This window comes from Vitis riparia, chromosome 15, assembly GCF_004353265.1.
Source record: "Vitis riparia cultivar Riparia Gloire de Montpellier isolate 1030 chromosome 15, EGFV_Vit.rip_1.0, whole genome shotgun sequence".
Taxonomy (NCBI): domain Eukaryota; kingdom Viridiplantae; phylum Streptophyta; class Magnoliopsida; order Vitales; family Vitaceae; genus Vitis; species Vitis riparia.
Window position 1 is genome coordinate 4994845 of NC_048445.1, and position 12412 is coordinate 5007256.

General features: G+C 36.5%; 1 protein-coding gene across 2 annotated transcripts; it reads left to right on the top strand.

The window, feature by feature from the left end:
* The first annotated feature begins 461 nt into the window (after positions 1 to 461).
* Positions 462 to 2723, top strand: LOC117931862 (cytochrome P450 76T24-like). Of its 2 annotated transcripts, XM_034852932.1 has the most exons (3): positions 462 to 1214; positions 1299 to 1396; positions 1729 to 2723. In XM_034852932.1, the coding sequence occupies exons 1-3, from the start codon at positions 512 to 514 to the stop codon at positions 2332 to 2334; spliced, it is 1407 nt and encodes a 468-aa protein (XP_034708823.1). In that variant the 5' UTR covers positions 462 to 511; the 3' UTR covers positions 2335 to 2723. The 2 variants fall into 2 exon arrangements, with proteins under 2 accessions (XP_034708823.1, XP_034708822.1); XM_034852931.1 differs by having other exon boundaries at positions 462 to 1396.
* Positions 2724 to 12412: the final 9689 nt, after the last annotated feature.

Below are 12412 nucleotides of genomic sequence, written 5' to 3' on the forward strand. Positions count from 1 at the left end.
CATAGCTATAAATGCCCTCTGGAACACTGATGTAGTGAACAAAAGCTCATGGCCAGATGCAATAGGCCTCATTAATGCCCTTTGGTACATTGATGCAGTAAACAAAAGCTTATGGCCAGACGCAATAGGCCAGTGAGGCTCGACCTGTTCTATGGGTTAGAAGCAATACCCCAATTCAATTATAATGTAGTCAATATTAAAAAAATTTGGAAAAAATGAGTTGGAACAGTTCTTGGAGAACCGCCTGCTTCATGCGGTTTGACGGTTGGTTTGAATGGTTCAATCCCGATCCAATTATGGTTTAACTAAGGTGACCGGGTGGGATAGGTTGCCAGTCGATGGTTTGAATAGTCTAATCCGATTTTTAAAACCAGGAAAAAATATTCTTGTCATTGACTCTGATGCAGAAATTGATTAGTTCTTTAAGGTCCTCATTTTTCCATACGGACAACATAGAAGATAGGGAGCATCCTGTGGATCCTAAAGAAGAGAAGAGTGGAAAGGGTAGACAATGGATTACATAAGACTTTTGCTTCTGCTTTCCTTTGTGTGGACATGCATTCATGCCCTGAAACTCAGTCCGATTGGCCGGAGACCTGGTACAGCCAGCTTCCCTCCAGGCCCCCGGTCTTTGCCAATCATCGGCAACATCCTCAAACTTGGGGACAAACCCCATCAATCTCTTACAAATCTCTCCAAAACTTATGGCCCTGTAATGTCTCTAAAGCTTGGGAGTGTTTCCACCGTAGTCATTTCCTCTTCAGAAACTGCCAAAGAGGTCCTACACAGAAATGATCAAGCGTGCTCCGGACGAACAGTCCGGGACGCTGTCAGAGCGCATAATCATCATGAATCTTCAGTGGCATGGATTCCAGCATCTGATCAGTGGCAAAAGATTAGGAAGATATGCTCCATGCAAATATTTTCAGTGCAGCGACTTGAAGCCAGCCAAAGCCTGCGGAGAAAAGTTGTACAGGAACTGCTGGACCATGTGGAAGAATGTTGCGGTAGGGGTTGTGCAGTCAATATTGGTGGAGCAGCCTTCACAGCAAGCCTTAATTTGTTATCAAACACTATTTTCTCCATTAATTTGGCTCATCATGATTCTAATTTTTCACAAGAGTTCAAGAATATTGCCTGGGGTGTGATGGAAGGAATTGGAAGACCCAACTTTGTAGATTATTTCCCGGCCTTCAGATTGATTGATCCACAAGGTATACGGTGGAACATGAATATTTATTTTGATAAATTATTTGATATTTTTGATGGTATAATCAATCAAAGGTTGCAATCAAAAGCTTCATCAGCAAGAGACGATGTGCTAGATGCCCTCCTCAATCTCACAAAAGAAAATGACAATGAGTGGAGTTGCAGTGATATAAGACATTTGCTTCTGGTGGGTACCACATATCACTATTAGTAATCAGTACTCCTTTTGTCTGTTAAATTTTGCTAGTGAGTTTTCAGATGACTATGGAAATGAAATCATTTAATCGTATTTATACACATATATCAACATTCGATTTGATGCATTTATGAAATTTGTTATAGTTATTGAACTGAATTGACCTAGAAAATTTAAGTATACAATGAATTAGAAGTCAATCTTCCTTGGAGTTTCTTCTTGCACACATTTTTCTTGAGATTTCATGTAGAAAACAATGGAAAGAGCAAATTGCAAATTATGATCAATGAAACCTTAATTCTAACATTGCTTTGTATGATCAGGATCTCTTTGTTGCGGGAACTGTCACCCCTTCAACCACAGTAGAGTGGGCAATGGCAGAGTTACTATGCAACCCAGAAAAAATGGTAAAAGCTCAAAGGGAGATCCGAGAAGTCCTTGGGAATGATGGGATAGTTCAAGAGTCGGACATCTCAAAGCTTACTTATTTACAATCCATAGTTAAAGAAACCTTTCGGTTGCACCCACCAGGCCCACTGCTAATTCCCCATAGAGCAGAAATTGACGTAGAAATATGCGGGTTCACAATTCCAAAGAATTCACAAATACTAGTTAATGCATGGGCTATTGGTCGAGATCCAAGCACTTGGTCCAACCCAAATGCATTCATGCCTGAGAGGTTTCTAGAGTGTGATATTGGTGTCAAAGGCAGAGATTTTGAGTTGATTCCATTTGGTGCTGGAAGAAGAATATGTCCTGCATTGCCATTAGCTCATAGGATGGTGCACCTTATGTTGGCCTCTCTTCTTTATTCCCATGCTTGGAAGCTTGAAGATGGTATGAAACTAGAAAATATAGACATGAGTGAGAAGTTTGGGCTTACATTACAGAAGGCCCTGCCTCTACGGGCTATTCCCATGAAGGTTTAATTGTATTTTTATGATTCCATGTAAGTAGCATGTAGTGTTGGTGCACTGTATTTTTTAGCCTTGTTCTAGAACCTCCCCTTATATATATCTAAACAGGTTTCTATGTATCGTGTGCCCATTGGTTTAATGTGTAACTAAAAAATATTCTCTAGGATTTGGGATGAGGTCGTGTTCGCTTTAACATGACTGTCTTTGAGTTCTTTTCTACCCGGATGTTTCGTGTAGTTGTTGAACACAAATGGTTCGTGTAGTTATCGAACACAGATGCTTGGTTCCATCTTCATCGTGGTTACTCAAGTGCCCACTTCATTTGCCCCATTTTCTCGTTTAAAAGGAGCTGTTAAGAGATCATTTGAGTGAGAAAAGAACAAAAAATTTAATAAAGAGACTTTGCCCCCTATTACGAAAAACTTGTTTAAGTTCATATTGTTTAGAATATAGGTTTGCCTTTTATATTTTTGTATTTCAACTTTTTGCATACATGTTAGGTTTACTTTGTTTTGAATGAATGTTTCATGTTTAAAAAACGCGATTGTTACTTTTTATGGTCGTTGTAATTTATGATTGTTTGGTTTATAGCATGATACTTTGCTTTGATGGATATGTTATCTAGACAAATGTTTAAATGCAACTCTTATGTCATACATTGTAGGACATAAACGTTACTTTAATTGGTACTGAGAATTTTAGATTTTTATATGCGACTTTTATGTCATTTTATAGTTAGTCAGTTTTATGCTTATGAAATGGAAGTATACATGAATCTTGGGATCTGTAATATTTCTAAATCATGTTTTGGTATGTATTCACTCTTCTTTTTTAGTTTTGATGGGTTTGATATGTTGGATGTACTATATTTTTTGTGAACATTTGATATACAAATATTATTAGATGATCAATGTATTATGAGGTGTTCCATAAACATTAAAGAAAAATGAGTTAAATGTAATATGATTATTATATTTATGGACAAAATATACACAGGTTAATCTTACTTATTAATTCATAAGCATTACAAAAATCTACAACTAAAAGCAATCATATATTCCACAATAATTTACAATGCTATGACACCATAACTCAAAGGTGATGCATTTAATGTGATATCATAACTCAAAGATCATGCATTTAATGCGACACCCTATCATCACTAGAAATATAGGGTGTCACTTCCAAATGCGTCACCATTTATCTACTTTGGTGTCACTTCCAAATACGTCACCAATTGATACACTCTATGGTGTCAGTGGAGACAATGACGCTATGTTGTAGTGACACCCTATGTTTATGGTGACTCGTTATAAATGTCATCATATATCTTTTTCCTTGTAGTGTTTATTCATGATGATACTTAGCTTGATGGCATTTGGTTTGAATAACACTTAGTATGATGGAGTTTTAGCTGTAATGATATACTTGGGATGAAATGTTGTCATTGAGACATAATGTTATCATTAAGGCAAGGTTTTCATTGAGTCGAATGGTGTCATTTAGATGCATCAAGGCATTTTGCTGATGTCATTTAGATGAATCAAGGCTTTTAGTTGATGTTGTTAAGATGAATCAAGGAATTTTAATTGATGTCATTTAGAACAACTCAAGGCATTTAACTGATGTCATTAAGATGAATAAGATAATTTTAGCAAATGTCAATTAGATGACTCAAAGTTTTTAACTGTTGTCATTAAGATGAATCAAAGAGTTTTAGCTGATGTCATTAAGACAAATAAGGGAATTTTAGTCGAATGGTGTTGTTAGACGAAATTTGTTGTTAGGCAAATAATGTCGTTAGACGAAATTTTTGTTGTTAGGTGCATAGTATCATTAGATGAAATTTTCGGTTAGGTGAATAGTGTCATTAGATGAAATTGTTACTATTTGGTGCATGGTGTCATTAAATGAAATTTTGGTCGTTACCAATAAGTCAGTCACATAAATTGTTGATTTTGGTAAACTAGAGAGAACTTTTTCACTTTCTGCAGGGAAATTAGTAACGGGAAGAATAAAGCTAAGAGTTCAATTTCAAATACAATAAAGGAAAATCACAATAAAATTGTTGCATATATATGAGCAAGCAAGAGAAAGGATCATAGATGACTAATTGGAAGCAATGAAAATTTTTAGGCATAATGTGGTTAGCATTTTTTAAGATTATATAAAATTGACTTTTGCAAGAAAGAAAAGATAAATACTCTAGATAATTGATCTTGCCTTGGTAGTAGTTTGTGGCTAAAATAGAGTGGCCAATATGCATTCAGTTCTAAGTTAAGAGATATGCAAACAACACAATGCCAAAATGCCCTTGGATCATTTTAAAAGTAGAGTTCTCTCACCTTTTCATTCACATTATAATACAGGATATCTAAAATCAGAAACACGTCCTTTAGGTTATAGGGTGCTTCAGACTTCATGAGTGGAAGAAGAACACCTATACTGACCAAAAGTTCTAAGATATTGCTACAACATGATGGTTCAGAACCTATTAACATCCTATATGCTGGTATAATCATAAAACTATTTAGGATAATGGTAATATTAGCATAAATTATCATTGGTATCCTCTAAGGAACTATTGTTTTGTTATCAATTTTCTTCTACATGCATGACAAAAATATCAATCAACAATGTAAAAAAACAAGAGTAAATACTTTAAAGCCACCAACTGATTTTTCAATAAAAATCACTAGTTAAAATATGAAGGTAAACATGAAAGAAAGCAATAAGGTGCATCTGCTAAGAACCGAATTCCCCAACTTAACTACCAAGACAGCTTCTTGTCTCTTCCATACGAGGATATACACAAAAAAATAATGTATGTTCCAAAATGCATATTGATAAATAAAAAACACATTGACAATCCAATTCCATCTAAATCACAATAAACTTTTGGTAATCTTCGAAATTCTTAATAATTCTACCATCAAGTAAACAAAAAAAACCACTATTGTCCCATGTGAATCAATGATTCCTAAATTGTTCTAAAAAATTCTATAACAAAAAGAATTCTTCTTATAATGTTCAACAAGTGCTAAATTCAAACTTAAAGTTTCTCCATATTGATCCATATTTTCGTAAGATTCAAAATTACCTCAATAAGTACTTGCCAAATCCAATTTTTTGCTATGGTTATCTGTGTTAAAGCTAGAATCCATGAATCAAAGAAACAAAATATGTTGGAATATCACATATGTGGTCCTCAAGATAAGTAACCAATAGGCATATGACGATTTAAAGAAGAAAAAAAAAACAAAGGAAAGGAAATAAATACCTTATCCTGACCACCAACATCCCAAACAATGAAACTAATATTCTTATATTCCATCGTCTCAACATTAAATCCCTCACAAAGACCCTCTCCCGAGGTTGCACATGTGCTCTGGATGTACCAGTGGCGTTGGCGAAGAGAATGGAGACCAAGCTTGTCAGTTATTTCTCAAATACTGGATCTCTATCATTGTTTTCCACAATGAAAATATATAAGACCTTGCATATTCTAGAAGTAGTGCTGCCACAAGGGATGAATTTGACAATTCATGATGTAGTCAATCTCTTCTTTCTTATTGTTTGTTAAGCCTAAAGATGTAATTAGTTAGGATATTCTTTTCCCTCTAATCTTGTAGCTCCATGTGTACAGTTGGTTAGGACCTGATTGTATATAATGCCTACCCTGTTATTGTAGAAGAAAACTGAGATAAATAATATTAATATTTTTCCTCTCATTTTTCTCTCTGTTTCCCTTTGTTTTCATCTCCTCTCTCATCTTGGTATCAGAGTTTCCATGACTTTTTTCAAAGAAACCTCCGAATCACCTTCTGCTAGCACTGTTAATGTGCAAAACCCATTATCTCAGTCAAACAACCTTCCTTCACTAGTAGCCACACCCTCTTTTTCTTTCCCGTCTATGAATCAACCTCTCACAATGAAGCTGGATAATGGGAACTACCTCATCTGGAAGAATCAGCTTTTGAATGTCATCATTGCTAATGGACTCGATGGTTTCATTGACGGATCTCGACCTTGCCCTCGTCGATTTCTCGATCTGCAACAACAAACCCTCAATCCAGAGTACTCGGTCTGGTAGAGATACAATCGACTTATGATGAGTTGGTTGTACGCATCCTTGTCAGAAGATATAATGGCTCAGATTGTTGGGTATTCAACAGCTGTGGAGATTTGGAACGCCCTTAATCAAATTTACTTTGCATCTTCTATGGCGCGGGTTACTGAGCTTCGCACCAAGCTTCAAACGCTCAAGAAATATGGACTCTCAGCTGGTGAATATATTCAAAGGCTCAAATCCATTTGCAACAGTCTTACAACAATAGGAGAACTAGTTTATGAGAAAGACCATCTTATCTATTTGTTCAATGGATTAGAACGTGAGTATAATTCTTTTGTTACCTCTATTCAAAATCGATCTGACCAACCAACTATTGAGCAAATCCATAGCCTATTGCTTAGCTATGACTTCCGGCTTGAACAAAAAAAATTTGTTTCTCTCCATTCTACCCAAGTCCATATGGCTCATCTGAACAAGAAACCTTATAAATCAACTCCTCAATCTACATTCAATCATATTCACATTCAACCTAGATACTATTTTCCACCTTTTAAGCCAACCACTAGTCAATATCAACCCAGAATTTTGGCCAAACCACAACCACGACAGCCTCAACCTCAATGGAAACCACATTTTTCAATCTAGAATCAAAAGCCTCAGTGCCAAATTTGTGGTAAATTTGGACACACTACTCTTATTTGCTTCTATTACACAAATTTGAACTATTCACCCCAACATTCTCCTAAATCTTTCAATACTATTCTCACCACAAATTCCCAGTTCCTTAATCCTCCAGAATTTTCTTACTCTGCAATGGCTCATCCTGCTGCTATGCATAACACGGTTCCTGATACAAATTGGTACATGGATTCAGGTGCTACACATCACTTTACTCTGGACATTAACATACTTGACACTATGACACCCATTAGTGGTTCAAATCAGGTGATAGTTGGGAATGGTAAGCAACTCTGTATCTCACATCTTGGTACTGCAAAAGTACCATCCTCGTATTCTCCTCTTGTTCTATAGCAGGTCTATCACACTCCAAAAATTTCAAATAATCTTATTAGTGTTAGAAAATTGTGTTATGATAATAAAGTTTTTGATGAATTTTATGCCACTCATTTTCTTGTCAATGATCAAGTTTCGAAGAGAGTTATCCTTCAAGGTCAACTTGATAATAGCTTATACAAAGTTATATCATCATGCTCTCCTTCTGTTGTTTCCTTTCCTCCTCAAGTTTTCATAGCCAACACCAAGGATCCAAATCTGTGGCACAAGAGACTAGGCCACCCAGCTTTATCTGTTGTTAATCAAATCTTGGATTCTTGTAACATTGCTCAAACACAGAAACTTTGTTTTAATTTTTTTAATTCTTGTCAATTAGCAAAGAGCCACAAGCTTTCTTTTTCTCTGTTTCCATTTATTGCAGTAAAACATTTTGAGTTAATTCATACAGGCCTATGGGGTCCTTTTCCCGTTCGCTTTATTTCTAGTGCTCGTTATTTTTTACTTTTCATTGATGATCATACTCGTTTTACTTGGTTTTATTTGCTCAAAACAAAAGATGAAGCATATCCTACTTTTCTCAAGTTTCAAGTTCTCATTGAAAATCAATTTAATACCAAGATTAAGGCTGTCCAATCTGATTAGGGAGGTGAGTTTCGATCTCTCTCCATAATGTTTTCAAATTTGGGCATTGTCTATCGTTTATCGTGTCCATACACCTCACAATAGAATGGACGGGTTGAGCGAAAAAATCGCCATGTGGTTGAAATGGGATTGTCACTTCTTGCTCACTCGGGTATGCGCTTATCTTATTGGCCTTATGCCTTTCAAATAGCCACTTACCTTATTAATCGTCTCTTTACCCCCGTGCTGCATTATCAATCTCCTTACTTCGCATTCTATCACAAACTCCCAGCTTATACTCATCTTAAGATCTTTGGTTCCTCTTGTTTTCCATATTTGCGCTCTTATAATACCCATAAACTCCAATACAAGTCACTGGAATGTGCTTTTCTTGGTTACAGTTCACACCACAAAGGTTATCTATGTCTTGACATTCATTCCAACAGGGTGTATATTTCTCGCCATGTGATTTTTAATGAAGATTCTTTTCCATTCAAGAATTTGAAATCTTCTCTCTCTCAGTCTATTTCTTCTTCCTCTTCTTTATCAGTTCCTCTGCCCATTCCCTTGCCTCCCTTCTCCTCATCTCCTTCTATTTTTCCATCTATACTTCATTCTTTTCCCTCTTCTTTTTCTACCTCTAGTATTTGTTCCCCCCTCGTTGCTCCTACCTCCATTCCCTCCTCTTCACACTCTGTGTCTCCATCTATTCCACCTCATTATCCACCTTCTCCGAGTGTGGACCTGCCTATACCTTGTGTGAATACAGATTTACTTACTTCTTTTCACACTCACAATATTCATTCTATGGTGACCAGGTCTAAGACCGGTATCTATAAACCTAAGTTGTTGTTGAATGTCTCCACAGGTTCTCTCATTGAGCCTACTTTCTTTCTTCAAGCTATTAAAGATCCTTCATGGAAGCAAGCCATGGAATTGGAATTTGATGCCCTTCAACACAACAAGACCTGACATTCGGTTCCTTCACCTTCCTCAGGCAAGGTAATCGATTGTAAATGGGTCTATAAGCTAAAGCTTCAACCTGATGGCCAAATTGAGAGATACAAGGCCCGCTTAGTAGCTAAGGGTTATCATCAAACTGAAGGTATTGACTACTTCAAAACATTCAGCCTGGTTGTCAAGCCTCCTACTATCCGTATTGTGCTCAGTCTTGCTATTTCCCAGAATTGGTGTATTAGATAGTTGGATGTTCATAATGCCTTCTTACATGGCAACTTAGCTTAAGACGTTTTCATCGAACAACCGCCTGGATTTGTTGATCTTCTCTATCCTACTCATGTCTACAAGTTGGATAAGTCTCTCTACGGCCTTAAATAGTCACCTCGGGCTTAGTATACTAAGTTGAGACTTCTCTGCTACACTTGGGATTTGTTACTTTTAAGAATGACTCTTCCTTATTTATTTGTCATTCGTCTCATGGGTTACTTCTTGTTCTTATCTATGTGGATGATATAATCGTCACTGGGAGCCACTCTCCTCAGGTTACTCACCTTATCCAACAGTTGCATCATCAATTTTCTTTAAAGGATCTTGGTCATTTACACTATTTTCTAGGCTTGGAGGTTCATCACACCCCTACTGGTATTCACCTCAGCCAAGCAAAGTATATCACTGATCTCCTTACCCAAGCAGCTATGTTGGATGCCAAGCCATGTCCCACTCCTATGTCCTCCAACACAAATCTTTCTTTTCATGATGGAGTGGCTCTTGAAAATGGTTCAGATTATCGAAGTTTTGTTGGTGCTCTTCAGTATTGTACCATGACACGCCCAGATATAGCTTTTGTAGTAAATAAAGTGTGTCAATTCATGCACTATCCCTTTGATGTTCACTGGTAGGTTGTTAAACGTATTCTTCGGTACTTAAAGGGCACATCTCATTTTGGTCTCTTCCTACAACCTTCCTATGACTTCAACATCACTTGCTATACAAATGTCGACTAGGCTTCCTGCCCTGATGACAGGCGTAGCACCAGTGGCTACTGCCTCTTTCTTGGCTCTAATCTGGTTTCTTGGACATTTTCCAAACAAAAAGTGGTATCCCGCTCCAGCGTCGAATCAGAGTACCGAGGAGTAGCAAATAGGACTGCTGAAATTGCTTGGACTGAATCTCTTTGTCATGAAGTTTCCATTACTCCCACTCAACCTCCCCTCATTCTCTGTGACAATATCAGTGCCACATACTTAGCTGCCAATCCTATTTTGCATGCCCGCACCAAACATGTGGAAATAGACTATCACTTTGTCCGGGAACGTGTTCTTCAACGTTCTCTCTCTGTCCAGTTTACACCTTCTGATGATCAACTTGCTGATTGCATGACCAAGCCTCTCTCCACCCAACATTTCATCACTCTACACTCCAAGCTCACTGTTCTCACTAGACTAATGAGTTTGAAGAGGGATGTTAAGCCTAAAGATGTAATTAGTTAGGATATTCTTTTCCCTCTAGTCTTGTAGCTCCACGTGTACAATTGGTTAGGACCTGATTGTATATAATGCATGCCCTATTACTGTAGAAGAAAACTGAGATAAATAATATTAACATTTTTCCTCTCATCTCTCTCTCTCTGTTTCCCTCTGTTTTCATCTCCTCTCTTATCTCTGTTGAAGTTTGAATCAGAACCCCTTGTTGAGTTTTTTGAATTTATTGTTTGTTAAGAGTGCAATCGCGTAAGGCCTACCGGAATTGGAGGCAGAATTGGAGGCATTGCCTTGATCAAAGACAAACTTTGTAATGAAGTTGAGCATATTCAGAGTCTCTTGTCCGCACGCAATTTGAGCTTAAGGAGTTTCATCCATGGCTTTCTTTACCGATAAAAGTAGGGTTTTCAGAATCATTGAAGAACCCTAGATGCAGAATCAAAATTTATGGATTGAAGACATATATGAGCCACAATGGAGGGTTAGGGTTTAAGATATGAGGGTGGATTAAAAGAATCGTGTATGATTGGTTAGGGATTTGGGTCATTTGGATTTGGGAAATGGGATTCAATTTGAGAAGAGAGGGTAGCTATTGCAAATATTCTTCTCTAGCGTCACCAAAGCTTAGATTGTTTTTATTATTATTATTATTATTATTATTATTTTATTTATAACAGGATCTCAAAGTTTTGTCAATTCCCACAGATACCTCCAATTGTCGGTGCATTGTGTTTTTTTGCCTTGTTTTAGAACCTCTCTTTATATATAGCTAAATAATTTTCTCTGTGTCGTGTTCCCATTGGTTTAATGTGTAACTCAAAAATATTCTCTAAGATTTGGGATAAGGTCATGTTCATGTTAACACGACCGCTTCAAGGCCTTTTTTTTTTTTTTTTTTTTTTTTTTGCATGGATGGTTTGTATAGTTGTCGAACACGAATGCTTGGTTATCATCTTCATTGTGGTTACTCGAGTACCCTACTTCACGTAGGAATTCGTATTTATTTTGCATATTTCATTTCCCACATCGTGAATCAATCTATGAAAGTCATATAAACCTTTTTTTTCACTTTTTAATGAGATGCCACTAAAAAAGTAATTTTAGTGGCAAAGATAGCTGAAGGGTTGATTGTAGATTATTTCTCTGCCTTTAGATTATAAATTGACCCACATGGCAACATGCAAACCATGAAAAGTTATGTTTTTAGTAATATCAATCAACGGTTGCAATTACTAGATGCCCTTCTTCAAATTACCAAGGAAAATGGGAATGAGTGGAGGTGTAGTGATGTAATTCATTTGGTTTTGGTGGGTGTTAGAAATATTTATTTATTATGTTAGAATTATTATCTTCCTTTTAAAAGTAAGGGTAAATTGATTTGTTTTTTTTTTTTTTAAAAAAAAATTAATTGTAATTAAACTTATTTAAACTTTATTTGTGTTCTATGTATTTTTTAAGTGGTCATAATAAGATGTCTTAATTTTTTTTCCTCTAATTGTTTTAAATCTTATTTGTATATATGTATTAGAGCAATTGTAACATCCCTAGTTTTTAATATTAATACTTCTAAAGTTCCTTTTAGCCACCTTCTTACTAAGCAAGTAAGAGCATCACCCTCTTATCTATCCTTTACTAAGCTTAAGGTATCACAATAATGCATGCAACCAAGGATGAGGTATCCAAGGCATGCAACCAAGCATTAAGTGTCAATAAGTATGCAATCAAGTATGAGGTGTTAAAGAGGATGCAATCAAGCAGAAGGTGTCTAAGGCATGCAAACAAGCATGAAGTGTCAATAAACATGCAATCAAGTATGAGGTGTCAAAGAGCATGCAATCAAGCAAGAGGTGTCCAAGGCATCCAACCAAGCATAAGGTGTCTAGGCATGCAACCAAGTACAAGGTGTTCAAGCATGCAACCAAGCATGAGGTGTCTAGACATG